We start from the raw sequence: 24,211 nt of genomic DNA on the forward strand, positions 1-24,211 counted from the left end.
TATATATATAAAGAATCACCAAAGTCATTCAGTTGTGGGAGTTCTGTTTTTTCCACCACTAATTTGAGAGCAATGAAATTAGGAGGGTCAATGAACCAGATGTGGATGTATACAATAGTGAGGGGTAGTGATGTCTCCATTGAGTTTCAAATCCATTGCTACCATATTTCACTGATAAGGCTCAAATGAATTTTACATGGCTTAGATAATTACACATTTCTAATTGGGATTTAACTCCATGCATTTTCTTTTCTTTTTTCTTTTTTTTAACTCCAGCTGTAAATCCTTGTGGAAATAACAATGGAGGTTGTGAACAGGTCTGTGTCATCAGCCACATAACAGATAATGATGGTTTGGGTTACCGCTGCAAGTGTACCATTGGTTTTGACCTGGCTGCAGATGACCACCACTGTGTTGGTAAGAAATCTATTTTGGACTGTCTTTCTGGCAGGCAGTACACACAGGTACATGCGTGCATGCCCCTACCCAGACAACTGCTGCTCCTGGACTATGCCAGTTCCCCATCTTACCTATTCATGGTGGATAAGCTTTCTGTAGACCAGAGGACATCTCCCTCATTAAAACAGAGCTGCCCTTGGTAATCAAGCAGTTACCACAGAGTCGACGGCTACTTAGGGTGACCCCTGAGTATCAGTGAAGAACTGTGCTCCAGAAGCTAATTTTTGGGAGATTTCTGGGGTATCCCTGTGTGGACTTGAACCTCCAATCTGTTGGTTAGTAGCCAAGTGTCATAACCACTTGTACTACCCAGGAACTTCTGTCCTTAAATTCCGTATCTAAGGTTTTCTTGGGCTCCCTTTCCTCTGTTTTCTTCCCAAAATCCTTTTCTCTTTTTATTAACTATGGTCTTGAAAATCCATATGATTTAATTTTGAGTTCTTTTCTTTACTATGTATACCTGGGTGGACTGGGAAGTACTTCTCATCACTTTTATTGACTACTACTTATGGCACTTTAAAAAAAAATTGTATTGTGATTTGGGTGAAAGTTTACAGAACAAATTCATTATCCATACAGCAGTTCACATACACTTCGTCTCATGACGTTGACTGCAATCTCCCACAATGCAACAGCTCTCCTCCCACTTCTTCCCCATAGTTACCTCTTCCCTGTGTCCTTCCCTCCCATGCACTCCTGCCCCCTGAGTTGTCTCCCTGTGCATACTCAGCCCTTCTATTCTCCCATGATTGATCTCCAGTCTCTCCAAGGAGTATATCCACCTATTGTAAATGTTCAGCTCATCCGCCTGTCTTTTGTTTGGCTGGAAGCCACAGGAGTGGGTTCAATTCCAGACCTGAAGGGTAGCTAGGGGCCGTAGTCTCAGGGGTTCCACCAGGCTCTATTAGACCAGCAAACCTTGTCCCCCTTTTTTTTTTCCAAATGATTTTGAGTTTTTTCCCACATTGTTCACTCTATTCTGGATCTCCTACACAAATCCCCCTCCAAGTGGTTGCCAGTGGTAGCCAAGCACCATCTAGTTCTTCTGGTCTCATAGTCATATAGGCTGAGGATCACATGGTGTACCAGTCCCTTGGACTAATTGTTTCCATGCTTCTTTGATTTTCTTCATTCTTCTTTGCTCTGGATGAGGAGAGACCCATCATTGCATCTAGAAGGTCACTTGCAAGCTTTTAAGATCCCAGTCACTACTTGCCAAAGTAGTATGTTGAACAATGTTTTTGTGTAGTATGTTATGCATTTATGACACTTTGAAATAGGTAATTACATCTTATTCCCACCGGCTTTATTTCTATATTCCAAACTCCTGAGCACTGAGGTGGCTCAATTCCCCATCTCATTCTTCACTTTTCATTTTAGCTGTTCTCCCCCTTTTTTTTTTTTTCAGTGTTTCATCCCCTTCCTCCTACCCCTGGCAACCAACAAAGAAAGTTTCCGTCCATATATAAACCTTTCCTTGATCCTCCACAACAATGAACTAATACTATATTTGTCCTTCTGTGATTGACTTATTTTATTCAGCATAATGTCCTCCAAGTTCATCCATATTATGCGGTGTTTTGCAGGCTCTTCTTTAGTGCTGCATAGCATTCCAGTATGTGTATGTACCATAGTTTGGTCATTCACTCTTCCGCTGATGGGCACGTAGGTTGTTTCCATCTTTTTGCTATTGTAAATACTGCTGTGATGAACATGAGCATTTAGCTGTTTTCTTAATATCTGCCTCTAAGTTTCATTCTTGCCTTTCAAGCAAGACATCCCTTTGGATGTCTACCCATCTACTCATAATTAGGTGCTGCCTCAGTCTCAGGTGATGCTGAAATGCTTTCCTACAATATTTCTTTCTTTTTTTTTCACTTTTACTATGCTCCTTTTTTATGCTGTTGACAAATGCTGTCTCCCCAGATGGTGTTATTTCTGTCTCATTCTTTCTCAGATGAATTTGTTAACTTTGTAGGTAATTCTAGATTCAGATAAAAACTCATTTTAGGGGATCTATGTAGGAGATCCTGGATAGAGTGGGAGAACAATGTGGAACAACATATCAAATCATAAAAAAAAATAAAAAAAAGGACCAGGTTTGCTGGTCTGATAGAGTCTGATGGAACCCCTGAGACTATGGCCTCTAGCTGCCCTTCAGGTCTGGAGATGAACCCACTCCTGTGGCTTCTAGCCAAACAGAAGACAGGCATATGAGCTAAACATTTACATTAGGTGGATATACTCCTTGGAGAGATCAGTCTTGAGAGAATAGAAGGGCTGTGTATGTGCAGGGAGACAGCTCAAAGGGCAAGACTGCATGGGAGGGAAGGACACAGAGAAGAGGTGGCTGTGGGGTGGAAGTGGGAGGAGAGCTCTTGCATTGTGGGAGATTGCAGTCAATGTCATGAGACATGTGTATGTGAACTGCTGTATGGAAAATGAATTTGTCCTGTAAATTTTCACCCGAATCACAGTAAAATTTAAAAAAATCTTCATTTTAAAAGCCATGTGTTTTATTATATCAACACTACATTGTTTTAAAATCTCTCATTCATGTCTAATTTCTGTCATGAGTATACTGCCATCTCTCTTTACATTTCTTTACATACTGTTACTCTCCTTCTCTCAGTTTAAACATCACTCCTTTCCTATTTCCTTTAGCTTTCTTCCTCTCCATATTTCTTCTGGTTGCTGTTTAGTAATTCTTCTCTTGGTCTTAATTCATCAGAAACTGTAACAGACTTCTTGGTGTAGGCTTCTATATAAAAGTTAATGCAAACTTGGAAATTTTGATGTAATTGTGGAGTTCAGTTGATTATATTTTAGTAATTAAATACATGGACAGCATCTTTTATATAAAAAAAAATTTCTTCATAGCGTCTTATCATTTTTCTTTCCCTCTTCCTGTTATTTCCAACTAACGTTTTTAAAAGTTTAGTTTTATGCTCATACATGCATTTTAGAATTATAATTTACATTTTTGGAATCTGGGGGGTCAAGAACCCTGTTTGTGGCTGACTGTGCTGTGTGTCCCTCTTCCTACAGCTGTTAAGAAATTCCTGCTTTTTTCATCCCAAGTGGCCATTCGTGGGATTCCATCCACCCTCAGTTCCCAGGAAGATGTCATGATTCCAGTGACAGCAAGGAATTCTTTCTTTGTTGGGGTTGATTTTTGGGCTCAGGAGAAAATTATCTTTTTCTCAGATACAGCACAAGATACAATTTGTAAGCAAAACATTGATGGTACAGGTGAGTAAGGTTTTTTTTTGCCTGTGAGTTTTCAGTATTAATAATTTGCTCAGTAAAGCTTTATATCCACTTCTGAAACAGGATCTTTTGCTAAGCTTGCTAAAAAATTGATTGCTTTTGTGAATTAAGTTAAAGCATACACCTTTTCTATATTTTCAAAATAACTTAGAATTGAAGGTCTACTTTAGAAATGATAACATAAAAGTAGTTTTAATGTCAAGTGTGTGAAAAGCTGTGAATAGGTTAGTTGGCTATGTGCTATTCCCTCTTCCCACTTCTTCCCTGCAGTTGCTTCTTCCTGTGTCCTTCTTTCCTATGCATCCCTGCCCCCTGAGCTATCTCCCTGTGCTAGCACTGCCCTTCTGTTCTGCCATGATTCATAATTCTAAGGAGTGTATCTACCTGATGTAAATGTTTACCCTATACACCTGTGCATTGTTTGGCTGGAAGCTATGGGAGGAGTGAGTTCATTTCCAGACCAGGCTCTATCAGGCCAGCAAACCTGGTCTTTTTTATAATTTTGAGTTTTGTTCCACATTGTTCTCCCACTGTATCCAGGAACTCTTGCAATGATCCTTTTCCTGGTGGTTGATGGTGGTAGCCAGGCACCACCTAGTTCTTCTGGTCTCATGATTTTATAGGCTGAGGTTTGCATGGTCCACTAACCCTTGGACTAATTGTTTCCATGTATCTTTAGTTTTCTTCATTCTTCTTTGCTTTGGATGAGGAGAGATCCATAGTTGCATCTAGATGGCTGCTTGCAAGCTTTTAAGACCCCAGTCACTACTCACAAAGTAGGCTGTAGAACAGTATTTTTGTGTAGTATATTATGCCAATTGAGCTTGATGTCCCTTGTGACCATGGTCCCAAGCTCACAGGCCCAATAACTCACTCCATCCGAGTGGTTGACTAAGAAATTTGTCCCCTAGGTCTCTTTTCTAATGTGACTTAAAAGCTCCCAGATATCACAAAATTAGTAAATATTCTATGCAAGATGTAATTGAGCCCAATTTTCTAGTTTTACTTATGAGAAAACTGGGGCATAAAGTGTCAAGTGCCATTAATCAGTGGTGGGGCCTGGAACTGTTAATATTGCAGTCCCTGGGTCCCCGCCCCTGATTCTCTTAAGCCCTAGGGAGTGACCACCTTTTTTCCTATACCAGGTTCAGGCCCACGTCATCAAGAGGTCATTAGGGAACAAAAGAGAAAAGCGTTATTTTCATTATTTGTTTAAGTGAAAAGTTTGTTGGCCTAGTGATTGAAATCAATGGCTGAATTTTGTTTTGAAATATGTGAATTTTAATATCTTAGTTCTCGATAAAAATCTTCCTATCCATGAGCCTGGTATGTTCTTCCATTTATGTAGATCTCTTATGGTTTCTTGAAGTACTGTTTTGTAGTTTTCTTTGTATAGATCTTCTATGTCCCTCATAAGATTTTTTTCCTGAGTATTTTATCCTTTTGGTAGCTATTGTAGACTTTCTTTTCAGTATTCTCTTTGCTGGTGTAGAGGAATCTAACTGAGTTTTGTGTGTTGATCTTGTATCCTGCCAATATGCTAAATCTCTCAATTAATTCCAGTACTTTTCTTGCTGAGTCTCTTGGGTGTCAGACTCTCTCCATTGAGAATAATGTTGGCTGTTGGTTTTGTACTATTCCTAGTTTTTATCAAGAATGGATGTTAGGTTTTATCAAATGCCTTTTCTGGATTGATTGATATGATCATGTGGTTCTTTTCCTTTATTTTACTTATGCGATGGATTGTGTTGATTGTATTTCTAATGCTGAACCATCATCCTTGCATACCTGGGATGAACCCACTTGGTCATAATGTATTATTTTTTTTGATATGTTGTTGGAGTCTCTTGGCTAGGATTTTGTTGAAGATTTTTTGTCTATATTCATGAGAGATATTGGTCTGTAGTTGTCCTTTTTAGTGATGTCCTTGCCTGGTTTTTGTATCAAGTTTATTCTTGCTTCATAAAGTGAATCTGGGAGGATTCCGTCCTTTCTTATGCTCTGGAATAGTTTGAGTAGGATTAATGTCAGTTCTCCTGAACGTTTGGTAGAATTCTCCTTCTTTTCCTTTGTTAAGTTTACCAGTGGTTTGTCGATTTTAGTTTAGAATAGTCTGTTCTATCTCACCATTGTCTTGACTTCTTCACCATTTAGAAGTAGTATTAGGGGACATCAAGCTCAATTGGCATAACATACTATACAAAACATTGTTCCACCTACTACTTTGGTGAGTAGCGACTGGGACTTAAAAGCTAGGAAGCTGCCATCTAGATGCAACAACGGGTCTCTCCTCGTCAAGAAGAAAGAAGAAAACCAAAATTAATGGAAACAATCAGTCCTAGCGACTGGTACACCATCCGATCTGCAACCTATACAACTATGAGACCAGAAGAACTAGATGGTGCCCAGCTACCACTGCCATCCACTTGGAAGGGATGTAGGAGATCCTGCATAAAGAGGGAGAACAATGTGGAACAAAACTCAAAATCATTTGGAGGAAAAAAAAAAAAAAAAAAAGAAGGTGGGGACCAGGTTTGTTGGTCCAATAGAGCCTGGTGTAACCACTGAGACTATGGCCCCTAGCTGCCCTTCAGGTCTGGAATTGAACCCACAACTGTGGTTTCCAGCCAAACAAAGTACAGGCATGTGAGTTAAACATTTACCTCAAGTAGACACACGCCCTGGAGAGAGCAATCATGGGAGAAGGAAGGGCTGCTTATGCACAGGGAGATAGCTCAGGGTGCAGAAGAGTATGAAGGGATGGACACTGGGAGGAGGTAACTATGGGGAGGAAGTGGGAGGGGAGCTGTTGCATTGTAAATTTTGGTCAATGTCATGAGACAAAGTATATGCGAACTGCTGTATGAAAAGTGAATTTACTCTGTAAATCTTCACCCAAATCCTAATAAAGAAAAAGAAAAAAAAAAGAAGTTCTGTAACTACACTATTTTTTCCCTTTTTTGGTTTGTAGTTGTCTTCATTTATAAATTGATGTCTCTGATTCCCTGTTTACAATCTTGTAAGCATATGTTACTTTGGATACTTCTATAACTGGGTTGGTTTCTGGGTTATGCCATCATGTATGTTAATTATCAGTTGTCATTTGCTGTTGTTGGTTCTCTGTCTGAAGGACTCCCTTGAGATCTCTTGTGTGGTTGGTCTGGTTTTCACAAATCCCCTTAATTTCTGCTTCTCTGGACATGCCTTAATTTCACCATGATATTTGAGGGACAATTTTTCTAGCATATAATTATTGGTTGGAAATATTTCTTTCAGGGCTTTATATATATCATCCCATTGTCTTCTTGCCTAAGTGGTTTCTGCTGAGAAATTGGTTGCCCTTTGTAGGTAACTTTTCATTTTTCCTATGCTGCTTTCAGGATTCTTTTATTGTCTTTGGTATTGGTGAGTTTGATTATGATACATGTTGGTGATTTTCTTTTGGGGTCTATCGTATTGGTGGTTCATTGAGCTTCTTAAATGGATATATTCTCATTTCTTCATATTAGGGAAATTCTCTTCCAACAAATGTTTGGCAATTTTCTCTGTTTTTGTTTCTTTCTGTTCTGGTATCCCTTATGAATCTTAGTCTTTCTTCATTTTGTTTTGATTGATCCTTTAACAAAGTAATATTGAAGTATTTGTCATCAATCTCACTAATTCTGTCTTTCATTGATTCAATTCTACTCTTTTGCCTGTTCAATGTATTATCTATTTTTGAAATTTTAGAATTCATCTTCTGGATTTCTATTTGTAGATTTGTATCGTTTCTAATAATTTTTTAAAAAGACATGAATTACATGAAATATTAATATACTATAAGTTTGTAGCTGACCGGAATTCTGTTAAAAAAATCTATGTAATGACCACAGAAAGATAAGCTATGACCAGTCACACTTTACTGTGGGATACTTTATTGGATGATGACATGTCTCAGTTATGTAGTGCTGCTATAAAAATACCACAAGTACATGGCTTGAGGAACAGAAATGTATTTTCTCACTGTTTAAGAGGCAAGAAGTCAGAATTCAGGGTTGGTGGGGGAGCTCTTGTCTCTTTTCAGCTTCTATTCCTTGCTTCCTTGGCTCATGTGGCTTGTTTGTGCTTACTTAAAAAGAGATTGATTTAAGACACACCTTCCACTAATATTGCCTCATTAAAATAAAAACAAAAACCCATTCCCAAATAGGATTATAACCACAGGTATCAATAACAACAACAGGAAGGAAGACTGCTTGGAAATGAGGAGATGAATTGGTATTCCTTACTCTGCTACTAATTATAGTCACAGTAAAAATGTTTTGAGATTGAGGAACTGAATACTTCTTGAGTGTGTGGCTTCCAATCAGGAAGATTAATTACTGTACCTGATAGTTGGTCCCAGAGTTCCCTGTATTGCTGAGTATGTATATTCACTAAGGGTTCTTAACTTCCTCATAGAGAGAGGGGGTGGGTAGCTTCTTTTTGTTTTAAAATTAAAAAAAAAAAATTGCTAGTGGCTTGAACACATGCTATTTGCAATAGCCACTATACTGTAGCAAGTAAAAGGGCCAACTCTGAAGCCAGACGGCCTGCTTTTGGATCTTGGCTCCCTGCCTATTTTAGCCCTTTAAATTTGGGTAAATTACTTTCCTAATCTGTAAAATAGGAATGGTAGCTCTTGTTAAGATCCAAAAAACCCAAATCTACTGCCGTCGAGTTGATCTGACTTGTAGTGCTCCTATGTTTATTAATACAATTTAATTATGGTTCACTGCTAAGCCACGTAGTATTTTGTGATAATATTCTTGAACAAAATTCTGGAGTTTTGCTTAGCTTTCTATATAATTGTCATATGTTTTTCCTAAATGCACAAAAGATTGATCAAATGCCTAACCAAAGATGGGAAACAATCTGTAGTATTTTCTCCCCCAGATTAAGACCTTGTTCTGAGTTTCCTTTCTCACCTTCCTCATTTTGCTGAGGCAAAAAAAGAGGAGTGGGGTGGCTTACTGTTTTGACATTTGAATGGCTGACAGACATTTGAATTATCTTCAGTTTTGACTGTCTAGCTGAGTATAGAGAAATTTTTACCTCAGAAATTTGAGGCATTCATCTGCTATCTTCTCCTCAATGTCCAAAGTCCATTGCCATTCTGAGCAGCATTTCTCTTAGTATTGTGCTTTTATTGTGTTTTGTGTTTGTTCCTCTTTGGGAGCCTTTAGGATCCCTTTGTCATCTCCTTATGCCCTTCCATTCTGGAAAATTTCCCTGCTTTGTTTTTTCCCTGTTTATTTTTTCTTTTATTCCTGGTAGTAGAATGTTAGTAGTAAATTATCTTATTTTTCTTATCTTTTCTGTCTTAGTTTTCATCTATCATATTGTTCTGGGAGAATTTTTGCATTTTTTAAAAAATTTCATTTGTAATATTTTAAATTTTGAAGTGCCTTTTTTTTTCTCTGATTATGTTTTTTGTAATAACCTGGTATTTTTTAATAAATTCAGTTTCTCTTATTTCTGTAATATTAGTGTCATTTTAAAGTCAACCTTCCTCTGTTTCCATTTCCTTTGAGTTGCTTTTCTTTTCGGTTTTTTCCCATCTTTTTGTTTCATGAAGGAAGGTTTCTCCAAATTCCTGGGAACCTCATTTCATATGAAGGGTTGGGCTGTGAAAGGCTGACCAGAATGTCCGTATGTGTGGATGTGCCTTAGCAGCAGGTGCATTTCAGGTGGTGAACCAACCTTTTATTGGGGAGTTTCCTTTTATCAGTCAATTTCTCCTTAGCATACTCCTCAGTTCTGGGGAGGGGGAGGAAAGTTGGGGTAACTGGCTATCTGTGTTCTGTGAGAAGTAGAGAGGAAAAAAGGCTGAGGGCCCTTCTGTTCAGCGTTCACATAATCTCCCTGTAGTCAGTTCTGTGTCCATCCCAGTACTCCATGGTGCATCCTGATCCCACAGCCTCTCTGCTTTACTTTGTCCAGAGAATAAATCCTCTGACCTTCGTTAGAGGAGGTAGATAAGAGACTAGCTTAGCTGCACAGAATCTGGGAGATACCTGGGGGTATAATTCCTCCTTTTACTGATCCCCCTTAGTTCTTTGTCACTGCCTTTCTCAAAACCTGTTGCTTCTGTGTGGGCATGTGTCTCATCTGTAGGCACTGGGTTTGCAGCTTTCTCTCCCACTCCCCACTAGTTAGTTATCAATTCTTCAATTCCTTTCCCTCTATGTTGTTGTTGTTGTTATGTGCTGTCGAGTCAAACCTGACTCATAGACTTATGCAAATCCCACATCTGCTGTCATTTTAATAGAATTTTGGGAGAAAGAGGAGGTAAATGTGTGACCATTCTGTTGTGTAATGCACCTCTTCTGCTTACTAGAATTAGGTCCCCTGAACTCCAACAACTCCACTTAAGCTTAGCTCTCCCTAAAAGGTGGTAGTGTATTTCTAAGCCACATGTAGTGTATGTCTTCACAGGTCAGCTTCCATCAGCTTGGTAAAACTCGAATTCTTATCATCCCTTCAACCAACCACAAGTCCATCTGCTAAGCAAGATACCGTTTAAAATAGTCTTACAGTCAGTGGTTAGGCCCCTCCACTGGAGGTATTACATTGCTCTGTTTTTCTGACTAAGCATATATGCAGAAAATGAATTGTTAGAAATAAAATTGAAGTCCAGATTGGCTGATTAAAGCCCCCAGGGAGCCTGCTTCATCAATCCTCCCTCCTTTTCTCTAACTTTTCTCGCTCTCTTCTTTTTCCCTATGGACTTTTCCTCATCATATTTATATATACATTTTTTTCCCCTAAAAAGTTCAACCCACTCTCCACCCCATTTCCTTTCTAGTTGTAGTTCTCTCTCTTTGTCATTTTATGGACAAGCTTCTTGAAAGAGGGAAAGTGGTCTTTACCCAGTTCTGATACCCTTTCTGGTATCTTTGCTGTTTTTTTCCCAACTTGGCAACCTTGTGGATGTGAGAAACAGTGGGTGAGAGGGTTGGGCAGTAATACCTCAGAGTTACCCCCTAGTCGTACCTGGCAGTGTCAGCTCATCACAGTTGTCTGTGGGTGGTGTTTGTGAGTAGGTGAACTCAGGTATCTATTTTTCGCATGTTCTGCAATGAGAAATTTTTTCTGGAAGGGAGTAAATCCAGCACACACCACTCCTGGTTCTATTTATCAGAATCATATCTATTCTTTAGATCCAAAGTCTTGAGAATAGAAAAATTCTATGTTTACCTCATGTTTCATGTTAGTGTTCAACATTTTTTTTCCTTAAGAATTCCATATATGTTACTGAAATATGCTGTTAACAGTGACACAAAATTTAAATATGTAGTAGTAAAATATATGTCATATCAATATTTTAAATTATAGGAAGAGAAATTCTTACAGCGAACAGGGTGGAAAATGTTGAAAGTTTGACTTTTGACTGGATTTCAAAGAATCTCTATTGGACAGAAGCTTCTTACAGGTCTATCAGTGTCATGAGGCTAGCTGATAAATCGAGAAGAGAAATAGTCCAGAATTTAAATAACCCACGATCACTCGTAGTTCATCCTGTCTTGGGGTAAGTGTGATCACTTACTTGAAAAAAAGCTTCAAAAAAAAAAAAAAAAAACTTGAAAAAAAGCTGTCTGTCTTTTACAGCCCCTGAAAAGTGATGCCATAGGGATTTGGCAAATTTAACAAATACGAGATTGAACTGTATAAATTGAAATCACCTTAAATATTATCTCTTTAGTATAAACTAATCACTAGATCTGTTTCAAAAAACTTTCTTTCAAGTTTCAGGTTTCTTAGCCTCAGTGCAGTGTACCTCCCCACCCCCCCCAACAGTTTCAGAGGACTGAGCAAGGTAATACAGATTCTGTAGGAATATGCAGCAGAATTATCAGCAAAGGCTCAAATTCTTTCCCTGCTTTAATGTGCTAATATAAAGCTTAGCAAAACTTGCTTAATCATTTAGTAGTTTTCTGATTAAAAAGTCTTTCCGACCACAAAGTTTCATGTTTTACTGTTATACAGTGGTGCTTACCGATCTTATTTATATGTGATTAATAGTTAACATGTCTGCTTAGAACCAATCTAAATTATGCAGCACATAGCACATAGTGATTCTGACACATGGTGACTCCCTGCTCCATAGGGTTTGCAGTGATGAATTTTTCTGAAGCAGCTTTTCAGGTCTGAGAAGCCTCTGGTTGGACTACCAGCCTTTCAGTTAGCAGCTGAGCACTTAATCATTTTCACCACTCAGGAATATCAAAGTTTCATAAGAAATAAATTTTAAAACTTGTGATATTGTTGCCTTAATTTTCTTATGAATTTAATTGGCATTTTGTTTTGAAAAGTTATTAGATTCTTTTTCTAATGATTCCTTCATTTAACATAATTTGAAGTCACATTTTGGAAAAGACTAATTTTGATTCCTAAGTTTCTTTTAAAAGAGAAAAAAAAAGCCTTTTTGCAACTCCTTGGAATAATACAAAAGAAAGAGGTCTTGAGTAAGATATTTTTGTTGATTTGGCTGTATTCTTTATCAGGGATGACACATTTTCCTGGAAGTTGACTAAACAAAGATTTAGTAGTTCCGGGATGTCTAATTTATAAAAAGAGAGATTAAAATCAGTTTTCCAATTCATGTATTTCAACAACATGGAGTATTTAAAATGTGTTTGAAATGAATTAAAGTGTAAGCTGCATTATGCCTTTTTAAAGAATCTGTTTGGTGTTAATATCCTAAAGTCTAGGACATTGGCTCTCTGCTCTAGATGCCAGAATTATCCAGGCAACTTTCAAAATAAATGTCTAAAAAATCTCTAAAAGTGGGCTATGGACAGTCAATCTTTTTACTATCTTTGTAGATTTTCACTGAATTTTACTCTCTTTAAAAAGAGTAAAATTTTTCTTTTTTTTCTCAATGTAATGTCAGTTAACAGTTATAACCTTAATATATTAAGGCAGAAAAACTTGTATTTATTTATTTATTTTAAACCTAGTAGTCCCAACTTCCATTCCCTAAACTGATTTTAGAGTGAAAAATGAATGCACAGTCACTTTAGAATCATGAATGTCATTGGTGCTTGTGATTTTGGCCACTTGTTCATAACAGGACTTGTAAATAAGAATTAGACTAATTGTCCACTACGTTGGCTAAGCACTATAACATATATAGAGAAAGGAATTAATTGCAGCAAGTCTTTGGAGATTCTGCATGTTCTCTAAGTCATGTAGTTTGTCCCAGTGTTAAAATTCTTGACCTGTTACCTCATTTTCTAGGTATATATTCTGGACTGATTGGTTCCGTCCTGCTAAAATTATGAGAGCATGGAGTGATGGCTCTCACGCTTTGCCTATAGTAAACACTACTCTTGGATGGCCCAATGGGTTGGCCATAGATTGGAGGTAAGTAGGAATCATCTGTATTACTGAGTTCTCTCTATTGTGGAAACATATGCGGCATATTGAGGTAATGTGGGGCTGTGTGTATGCCAGAAAGCTGGTACTGCTTGCCCTCAGTTTTTTAAGGAGGTTATTGGAGAAGGATGTAGAGGGGTTGTTATGAGTTGAGTCCGACTCTACGGCACATAACAACAACAACAACATATGCTCAGAACATGCTAGGGGACCACCATTCCAGGAGGTAGGGATGGTAAGTATGGAGGAGGTGTGTCCTGAACCTTATTAAGAGTGGGACAGATTTGATGAACTGCTGGCCATCTGTAATTTCTTACAGGGAGCATCTTTGGAATCAATTAATCAACAAGTGTGTATTTATTTTATGCACCCTTGGATGGCATTTATAGACATTAAATGCCAAAGTAGTTTATAGGAGACGGGGAAGAAATGTATTTTTGGTTTTTTGTTGTTAGTCGAGTTGGTCATCATAGTGATCTCATGTGACAAAGGAGAATTGCCTCACAGGATTTTTATAGGTCTTTATCCTGCAGAGCTGCTGGGGGGGGGGGGTCTATCAGCCTTTTGGTTAGCAGCTGTGCATTTAACTGTTGCTCCATCAGGGCTCCTGTCAATGTTTCTTGACTTGATGATTTCACAGGGAAATATGAAACTTCAAGTTTTCTAAGACAATTAATTGAAAACTACTTCATGAAAGTTAACTATATCTTTCTGGGGATCATAAAAATGCTAATTTGTTTAATAAATATGTCAACTAAACTGTTTTTGAATGCCATCAATGTAAAGAATTGCTCTGCTAATTTCTGAATAACATCTAACCAAGTCTTTTGTTAATTTAGTGCTTTACGATTATACTGGGTAGATGCCTTTTTTGACAAAATAGAGCACAGCACTTTTGATGGTTCAGACAGAAGATCCCTGGGCCATGTAGACCAGATGACACATCCATTTGGACTTACTGTCTTGGGAGGTAAGTTTGTAGCAATAAAACTGTATGTTGTAGCAGTACACTCATCTCACAATTCCAGAAAAGCCAGTCACATTAGAATATAAAAAATTAAAATGATGCTATTTTATAGACAAAACATTGGTTTGTGTGCTGAATGTTTCACTTTGAGTGTGTTTTGTTTTGGACACATTTAGATAATAATGACAACTTATGGGTGTAGTACTTTGTAGATTACATGTATTATGTAATTCAATATCCCAACCAAAAAAAACCAAACTCACTGCCGTTGAGTTGTATCTGACTCATAGCAACCCCTCCTTGGGTTTCTGAGGGGGTATCACCACGGAAGTAGATTGCCCAACCTTCCTTCCAAGGAGGGCCTGGTGAACCGGGCAGCTTTCTGGTTAGCAGTCTGATGCCTTAGGCAACAGTTCCCCTCTTGAATGTAGACATGCAACATGTTAGTTGAGTTGCAGGAAGTAAGACTATAGCTTGTCACCACGAAGCATGTAGTTTGTTTAGTCCTGGAAAAGGCTGTCTGTGAGTGGTTGTGTAGTTGTGCACCGCACAAAAGTCCCAGGTGAGGGGGTGTGGAGGGAATGAAATCTGTTCAGTTTTGGTTGACAAGCCATAATGGATTCAGTTAAGAGGGGTTCTATTTTGTGATCCACCAAAGACCCCAGTTATATATTAGTTCTTTGATTGAAACCTCTTACTTTGAATAATTAACATAGTGCTTCAAAACACTGGATTAAAAAAAAAACAGAAACAAACCCACTGCCATTGAATCAATTCTGAACTGCCCCATAGGGTTCCCAAGGCTATAAATCTTTACAGAAGCAGGCTGACTCATCTTTCTCCCATGAAGTGGCTGCTGGGTTCGAACCACTGACATTCTAGTTACCAGCCCAATCATTTAATCACTGCACCATCAGATACTGACTGTAAATTAAAGAATTTTTCCCATGAATATGCACTGTGAATGTAGAATTAGTAAATATAGTTCATATGACAGTTTGCTGGGCACTCACTGGGGAGGAGCTCGTTGTATTTAAAGTTTCACTGTGCTTCATTGTGAGTTTATTATGGAAAGTTCTGTTACTGCTCAACACCATGGACATTTGCATCTTTTTAATGAAAGGTTTATCAAACTTCTTGAAGAATGCAATTATTAGTCAGTGCAGATAAGATTTAATGAATCTAATATTTGATTAGTTGATTCAGTCACAAATGGAAACTGATGTAATGATTAAGTTGTGACATTTTGGGTGTCCCCCCCGCCCCAGCCAAGCTAATTGGATTTTATAGTTAATTAAGTTGAGGAGAAAACCTACTTTATAAAAACTCTGTTGAAATATGTGTTTACTTCCCTGGTTTAGTAACTAGTGCAAAGTGCAAATGATTCAATTTTTGATTCTGCTTCTGTCTTACTGTTCTATTTGCATACTTGTGTTGATATTTTTACTGATCCCACAAGATATTCCTTTTTAATTTTGTACAACAATGGTTGAGCTTAAAAAGAAATTTAAATGTTTTCATTTGAGAGTTTGTATATAGAATCTGCTAGGGGGCTTAGAGGTGATTTAGTCTGGTTTTTCACAGTGAGAAAAATTGGTTCTCTGATGGTTAACCACTTGCTTGAGAGCACCAACCAGGTTAGTACTTTATGTCTTACGATGCCTTACAGAAGAATCATGAGTTTTTTTTTTTTTTTAGTCTACAGAGGTATAAACCTGTCATCATAACACTCCATACATGCTTGGGTAAATCTTTTCCCAAGAGTCATTTCTAGAGAGTAACAAGTCATAGAAAAATATTGCTGATATTTATGGGAGAAGATTCTCACATTTGCAAGAAGCATTTACAAGCCTGTTGTATATAAGTGAGCTATAACTAAATATATAAATCACTTCTTTTCCTTCTTAGGGAATGTATTTTTTACTGACTGGAGACTGGGTGCTATTGTTCAAGTTAGGAAAACTGATGGTGGGGCGCTGACCATTATCCGAAAAGGCATCATGAACATAATGCATGTGAAGTCGTACGATGCTGACACCCAGACCGGTAAGTCTAATTGCCACATTCTTTCGTATGAATGTATTTCTTTGATGTTGTGGCTACTTTCCCCTTTCATGTATCTCCTGATAGTTTTACCTAAGATGTTAGACTGCTAACCAGAAGGCTGGTGGTTCAAACCCACCAGCCATTCTTCAGAAGGAAGGTTGGGCAATCTACTTCCGTAGTGATACCACCTTGGGAACCCAAGGAAGGAAGGGTTGCTATGAGTCGTATCCGACTTGATGGCAGTGTTTGGTTTTGGATTTGGATTACACAGAGTATGTAAAAGTATAAGACTTTTTGCCCTCTCTGCTAATCCTAAAAGTGTTGCATGGTAGATTTCAGGACAAATACTTTTTTTTTTTTTATTTTTAGCACTTTTCTATATTTAAATGGAACGTTAAATTTTGGCATGTTGATTGTCAAGAGCAATCTACTTTCTATTGGGTCTGAAAAATATTATTTATGATTTGTTTTCCTTTGCCACCAAACCTGTGACCAACCAAACAGAAGTGTGCATGACTTACTACCTTTGTGTCCTGCTTTTTCAGGTTCTAATGACTGCAGTCGACCCACCAACCCTAATGGCGACTGCAGCCACTTTTGCTTCCCAGTGCCAAATTTTCAGCGGGTGTGTGGTTGCCCGTATGGAATGAGCCTGAGTTCTGATCACATGACATGTGTGGAAGACCCATCCAATGAACCACCAACGCAGCAATGTGGCCTGTATTCTTTCTCTTGTAATAATGGCAGATGTGTGCCCAGTCACTACCGCTGTGATGGTGTTGATGACTGCCATGATAACAGTGACGAGCACCAATGTGGCATGTTTAGTAAGTAGCTATATGTTGGAGATAGTTCCTGAGATGCATAGTACATAGAGTGTGTTTGGACTATCTATCTATATGGGAAAAAATGCCTTTTAGAATTTCAGATTTTTGACATGTACTCCAAGAGCTTTTAGGAAGCTGGGCAATAAATATTCTTCATAAATGAGTTTTACAAATAGTTGCTAGCATTTATTGGGGCCTAATAGCCTAAATAAGGAGCTCTGGTGACATTTAGATGCTGATTAGAAGGTGGGCAGTTCAATCCCACCAGCTGCTCTTGGGAGGAAGATGAGGCAATTCACTTTTGTAAAGATTTACAGTCTTGGAAACCCAGTGGGGGATGTTATGAGTGAGAATCAACTTGATGGCGGGGTGAATTTTAATAGCCTAAACAAATGCTATTGCAGAAGGCAGAATATTCCAAGAATCTCTCTCAAAGTGAGATTAGTAGTAATCTTTTTGGATTTTTGGAGAGAAATAAACATGTACATTTTTCTAAAATTTTTGAAAATTTCCTTTTATATCATCTTTCTGTTTTTAAGAGTGCAAATTTTTGCCTGAATATTTTATCTGTATGCATTTTTCCAAATGTACATTTTCAAGTTTTCATAGACTGAGTGTGAAATTGTGATGAGTCACCAACTAGAGCTTGAATCTTGGGCAAATTTCTCAAAATCTCAGTTTTGTCATCTGTAAAATGCAGATAATTATGTGTGTCTCATACTATTCTTATGAGGATTAATAAAATCTATAAAGCATGGTAAGTCCTAAATAAATGTCATCCAATAATAAGGTTGTTGATCCTGTCATCACTCGATCCACGTTTCTCCTTATTTTGTACAATGCTTCCACTGAGAAAGGAGAAGTGGGCCAAGTCTTTGCAAGGAAGGAACTCACTTAAAAAGCTGTAGAAACAGGAGACCTTGGGTGATGCAAATGCTTAAGCTCTTGACTACTAGCTGAAAGATTGGTGGAGGTACCTTGGAAGACAGGCCTGCCAATCTGCTTCCAAAAGTCACAGCCTTGAAAACTCTATGGAGCAGTCCTATTTTGCACAGATAGGGGTCACCATATGTCTCAGTTGACTAAACAGGAACTAACAACAATTATCCAGTGCAATGAAGCTGCACCCCCCCACCACCACCAGAGGGGAGGGAAGGTTGCAAAAACCAATGCCTTAATGAAACATATGTTTTGTTGCAGATAACACCTGTGCACCTTCAGCATTCAGTTGTGGCCATGGTCAGTGCATCCCTTCAGTCTGGCAGTGTGACAAGCACAATGACTGTGAGGATGGCAGCGATGAGCAGAACTGCCCCACCCAAAGGCCTGTTTCTTGTCCTGAGAACCAATTCACCTGTGATAATAACCTGTGCATCCCCAGAAGCTGGGTCTGTGACACGGATAATGATTGTGGGGATGGGTCTGATGAAAAGAACTGCGGTAAGCTTTGTACATGTTTCTCTTGGTTGATCAACCTAATAAAAAGACCTCGCAGACTTTCCAATACGGCTCACTCAACTTGCATTCCATCTGAGCCGTTTCTGTTCCATCTGGCAATTTTATAGCCTGTATCATAGGCTATAAAAACAAAGGCATGAGCATATACATGGGATGCTTATTGTCTTCCCACAAGTATAGAGTCCTGTGGAAACAAAACTGTGGCTGTCTGTGACAAAATCTAGATAGAAACTGAAAAAAAAATTTCTCAGCTAACTCTTCAGATATTTAAAACAAATATAAGAGTATCCAACATTTGGCTGTTATTTTTTATTTTTTTCATTTGATGTAAAAGCAAAAGGGCAATTGAATAAGAGGCACAGAGAATTTAAATTTCATCCATCTTACCTGGCTGCTTTTTATCTTGTCAGTTTTGATTTCCTTTTAGTTGGTGCTTATTCTCATGTCTGCGATAATAGTTTAAGGCGGAGCAAAGTTCTCTGCTATCAATTCTAGTCTTGGTTACAAGAGTAGTCAAGTCACTTTCCTTTTGGGGTAGATGAGCTTTCAGACCTCTTCTAGCATTCACATTCTATGAGTCTGTATTTAATACAACTTCATGATGTGGTTGGAGCAGCTGACTTTGAGGCTGTGTCTTATCAGCAGTGTAGGAACCTAGTTGTTTTGCTTAGACTGTGAATTAAATCTGGTCATCGTGCTCTACACACTGTTGCTGCTAGGCATGCGGGTCAATAACCAGCCTTGCTGCCCATTTGGGCTCCATTGCGTAACTTTGGTCTAGAGTCATGGATTTAATAGTATTTATGAGATGTAGTCCCAGTTCCAAGCTGTAATCACAATTTCACGTTCTGCCCTGTAATCTGTTTCCAAAAGCTGTCTTGTCTTTGAGTTGGCTGATAGGAAGAAATTTTCAATACTTGTATGGTTGATATAACCTCTAGTATCCACTGACTAAGAAATAAACTGTTATTTGGTCTTATTTTGGATGATTTTAGAATCTACAGGGACGTGCCATGTTACTCAGTTTCGATGCCCTGACCATCGATGTATTGACCTATCTTTTATCTGTGATGGAGACAGGGATTGTGTTGATGGATCTGATGAGGCTGATTGTGGTAAGTGGATTGCTTTGATTTTATTCATGCTGCTTAGAAAATTTTCAGTGTTTTACAATTTCCCCCTGAGTTGATTTCTAATATTTTTCTCTTTCATCCTTAGTATTTAACTGCACTGCTTCTCAATTCAAGTGTGCCAGTGGGGATCAGTGTATTAACAATGTACGCTTTTGTGATGGTGTTTTTGACTGTCATGACCAATCTGATGAAATAGGCTGTCGTAAGTACCATGTACCCAGCATGCCTTAGGTACATTTCCTTTTACCAACATGAATATCATAGCAAAAATCTAATCTAAATTGCAAAATATTCTCAAAGGAATGCAGTATTGAACATAACAATAACATTGATTAGACATTGCCAAGTATTCCCTGCCATCGAGTCAATCCCAACTTATAGCAACCCCTCCTTGGGTTTCTGAGGCAGTATCTCTATGGAAGTCGATTGCCCAACTTTCCTTCCAAGGAGTGGCTCGTGGGTTTGAACCGCCAACCTTCTGGTTAGCAGTCAAATGCCTTAGGCACTATACCACCAGAGCTAACATCAGCAAGTGTTGTTGTTGTTGTTGTTATGTGCCGTCGAGTCGGCCCCGACTCATAGCGACCCCTCCTTGGGTTTCCGAGGCAGTATCGCTACGGAAGTAGGATTGCCCAACCTTCCTTCTGAGGAGTGGCTGGTGGGTTTGAACCGCCAGCCGTCTGGTTAGCAGGCAAGTGTCTTAGCCACTATGCTACCAGAGCTCCCACATTAGCAAGTAGTGCTTTGTAATTAGCAAAAGAGGTAGTTGTACAAATGAGCACGTGTAATAGTCTCCTAGGTAAGATTTTGTTCTCCTTGGTTTCTTGGAACCTCAGCAGGGAGCTCAATTCATGGTACAGAAATGCACTGAGCTTTATTTGAAATGATTCTAATGAATTCATTCTTTCAGCAATTGTTTGTTGAAAACTTGCTAAGATGTTATATATGGTCCTTGTCTTTAAAGTTCTTAGAGTTATATATGGTGCAGTAAGAGATCCTAGAAGGTAAGGTCTTTAAAAAAGGTACAGATAAAATTCTATGGAAGATTAGAGAGAAGAACTTCCTTCTATTTGGAGGATTCAAGGTCTAATGAACCTGTCATCTCCACTGGCTGGAAATCTGTAATGGAGATGGTTTATTATGGTCCACTTTTTTTGTATTAAATAGATGAGGGTTTAGACTTGTAAAAAATCATCAATGAGATGGTCGTTTCTTTGAGTAATTATGTTTTATACCATAAAAAGTAGGTTTCCTTCAATTCTTCTCCCCAGTCAGAAGCCTTTAAATCTATGGATTGAAAGAAAAATTAAAGTTAAATACTTATATACTTTATAGGTTTGCACAGTAGTCAGAAATTCTTTGTCACTAATTTTCATGTTTATCACTGGAAATATGGAATTATTCTGTGATGTTGTGAGGTTAAACTGCCAGTTGCCAGTGCCTTCAACTTAATTGCTGTGAAATAGGGATAGCAACCTTATATATCTCTTAAGGATTGCTCAATGAATAGTGGAAAGTTTGCAAAGAATTAACTTTTTAATATTTAATAATGAACTATCTACTGCTAATTTCCATATCAAACATCTGGAGTTCAAAACAGCCATGATTGTATTGAAATGCTCTGGTGATTCTTTATTAAGTCAGGAAAAATATTGTTACTGAATCTACACCTGAATCAATATTAGACATGCAGGAAAAAGAATCTGTTGTAGTCAGTGTTATAGACCTGGTATCAACCCCAAATCATTTTCTCTGAATCTAATCTGTAGAAGGGATTATGAATTGCAGTTGGAAACCTATTTTTCAAATGCTTTTCTCCCAGCAACAAGGCCTCCTGGTATGTGCCACCCAGATGAATTTCAGTGCCAAGCAGATGGTGCCTGTATCCCGAGCAGTTGGGAGTGTGATGGGCATCCAGACTGTATCCATGGATCTGATGAGCACAATGGCTGCCCCCAAAAGACCTGCCCTTCAACTCATTACCTATGTGACAATGGAAACTGCATCTACAAATTGTGGCTCTGTGATGGGGACAATGACTGCAGGGATATGAGTGATGAGAGAGATTGCCCTACTCAGGCCTTTCAGTGTCCCAGTTGGCAGTGGCAGTGCCCTGGCCATAACATCTGTGTGAATCTGAGTGCAGTATGTGATTCTATCCCTGACTGCCCCAATGGGGCAGATGAGTCCCCCGTTTGCAGTAAGTTTCTTGACCACAGTATACTGGCTATAAATTCATTCTGAGCAGTAGCCTCCCCATTGTCACCATGCAGCTTTTTAGAAACAAATTTCAGTTCATTTTGAGTTCAAATCTATGTGGGCTTAACTATCATTAAATTCAAATAAATCATCACTGGATAATATTTCTTACTAAATCCTTTGCACTTCGTTATGTATTTTTACTTCTTTTCATGTTAATGTTAGAAAAACGAGACTAAATGATGTCATTAGATTGTTAAATTAAATTTGCTTCCTGTTTGTAATGTGCTTGTACATTTTTCTAACTTTAATATTTTCTAATTTCAATCAGAACTTTCCACAAAACAAATGAGGTCTGGGGATTTGTGTTTGCTGTGATTGCAGTTGCTGTGATTGGCATGTAATCCTAACTACTGTCCTTTCTTTCTTTCCTCTTTAATCAATGCCCATTCTCAGATGAACCCCAGCCAGGTATGGTTGTGAAGTATTTTAGATTTCTTATGTTTTGTGTTTGTGCAGAAAATGTCCCATTCATTTTGACCGACTTCCCTTTCTAGTGCATGTTCTGTATTATGTCTTCTATAAATAAGTGAAAGCACGCATGGAAATAGAGGGCATTTGTATCCTCAGGCACATGAAGTGTCTTTGGGTGGCTTCAGTCATTACCATTTTGGTCCTGAAAATAGGGAGTGATGGTATATTAGTGGATCTATGCCCTCTAATATTCCAATTAACTTTTCCTCTTCTATAGGTCTCTTTGCATGCTTTATCAAAGATAATTGTGATTCTTGATTTTTTCCCCAAGTAAAAGAGGGTTGTAGTGCAGAAGGTGGTCTAAGTCCAAAGTGTGTGAAGGGTAGTAAAGCAGAGGAGACATTAAGTAGTCTGTGGAACTCTTCCAAGTGAATGCTGCTCTTAGCTCTTACATGGGCATGGCATTGAAGGTGGCATGACAAATATTATCTCAGAGTGACTCAAAGAAGCAAACATTCCTGACTTTTCCCCTGTGTGATTCTCTTCCTTTATTCTAGACCAGGAAAGCTGCTCAGAGAATAATGCTGGTTGTACTCATGAGTGTATTCAAGGGCCCTTTGGGGCTGAATGCCTATGTCCATCAGGACTCCTGCTTGCCAATGATACTAAGACCTGTGAGGACATCAATGAATGTGATTTTCCAGGCTTTTGTAGCCAGCATTGTCATAATGTGAGAGGTTCTTATCGGTGCTGGTGTGATGCAGGCTACCTATTAGAAGGTGATGGGAGGACTTGCAGAGCTGAAGGTAATGATTGAACTTGAAATTCTAGTGAGTTTAACAACACATCCCAGAACGTAAGATCATATGTCATATGTGGGCATTTGACAATGTTGACTAGGGGTCAGATGGATTTGAATCCTGGACAGGTTATATAATCATTCTGAGCCTCAATTTCTTGTGAGATTAAATGAGGTAATATACAAGAAGTTCTTAGCGGTCTATTTTGAGAAATAGAAATTAAAACATATACAGGTGAAAGATGTTTTAAAAATCATTTAAGTAATTTTTTATAGGTTTCATAGCCTAAAATTATGATTTATTTAAATCACAGCATGAACATGCATTAGAGAAGTATCTTTGTTAGTGGAAGTCTGAAACTTGCTGTTTGTTGTTGTTGTTGTTGTTGTTATGTGCTAGTTCCATTTTTTTCCATTTATCATTACAAAAATATATGTAACACAACATTTCCCAAGTCATCATTTTTCAGGTATACAAACTAGTGATGTCATTTACACTATCATACTGTGCAAACACCATTATTATCACTGCCAAATTTCCCATCACAGTAAACCCTCACTGCATCTTTGCATACATTAAGTTAATACACACAAAAGAACCAAATTTCCTGCCATCGAGTCAATTCTGACTCATAGCGACCCCTATTGGGTTTCCGAGGCTATAAATCTTTAGGGAAGTAGATCGCCCAATCTTCCTTCTGTGGAGCAGTTGGTGGGTTTGAATTTCTGACCTTCTGGTTAGCAGTCAAATGCCTTATCCAGTACACCACCAGAGCACCTTAACGCAAATATACTATATATTACGGTAATGACGTGGCTGCTTTAAAAATGAACGAAGAAAGGAGGAGCGTGAATGGTAAGCATTCAGTGAAGAGAGCTAGTCTGTTTTCATGTGATTCCTTCTGGGATCCAACACTATTTGCTAGTCTTTGCCTTTTCTCAGAAAGTAGGAAGGAGAAAGTATAAGTATACGTCAGTTGATGTAACATTTTTGATACATCATTTCTGCTCATATCCCACTGGTGGAACTTAGGCACATGATGACTCCAAGCTGTAAGAAGGGAGAGAATTATCTTTAATTGGATGGCCATGTGTTCACCTAAAACTTTTTAGAGGAGAAGGGATTTTGGCAGATAAGTCTCTGCCATAGCAGAGTACCTAAGGAAAGCAAAAATATTTA

The 24,211-nt window shown here is 38.3% G+C and overlaps 1 protein-coding gene across 1 annotated transcript in view; it reads left to right on the plus strand.

The window, feature by feature from the left end:
- The window catches only part of LRP2 (LDL receptor related protein 2), a 187,017-nt gene that overhangs the window by 45,163 nt on the left and 117,643 nt on the right, over window positions 1–24,211 (plus strand). Inside the window, exons 15-26 of the mRNA XM_007953659.1 lie at window positions 277–417; window positions 3,508–3,711; window positions 11,086–11,278; window positions 12,991–13,116; window positions 13,968–14,098; window positions 16,004–16,141; window positions 16,687–16,968; window positions 18,169–18,408; window positions 19,422–19,541; window positions 19,645–19,761; window positions 21,382–21,759; window positions 22,790–23,038. Coding sequence (XP_007951850.1) covers window positions 277–417; window positions 3,508–3,711; window positions 11,086–11,278; window positions 12,991–13,116; window positions 13,968–14,098; window positions 16,004–16,141; window positions 16,687–16,968; window positions 18,169–18,408; window positions 19,422–19,541; window positions 19,645–19,761; window positions 21,382–21,759; window positions 22,790–23,038 — 2,319 coding nt within the window. The remainder of the gene's footprint in view (window positions 1–276; window positions 418–3,507; window positions 3,712–11,085; window positions 11,279–12,990; window positions 13,117–13,967; window positions 14,099–16,003; window positions 16,142–16,686; window positions 16,969–18,168; window positions 18,409–19,421; window positions 19,542–19,644; window positions 19,762–21,381; window positions 21,760–22,789; window positions 23,039–24,211) is intronic.

This window comes from Orycteropus afer, unplaced genomic scaffold (assembly GCF_000298275.1).
Source record: "Orycteropus afer afer isolate SDZICR_OR568_19922 unplaced genomic scaffold, OryAfe1.0 scaffold00001, whole genome shotgun sequence".
NCBI classification, from domain to species: Eukaryota; Metazoa; Chordata; class Mammalia; order Tubulidentata; family Orycteropodidae; genus Orycteropus; species Orycteropus afer.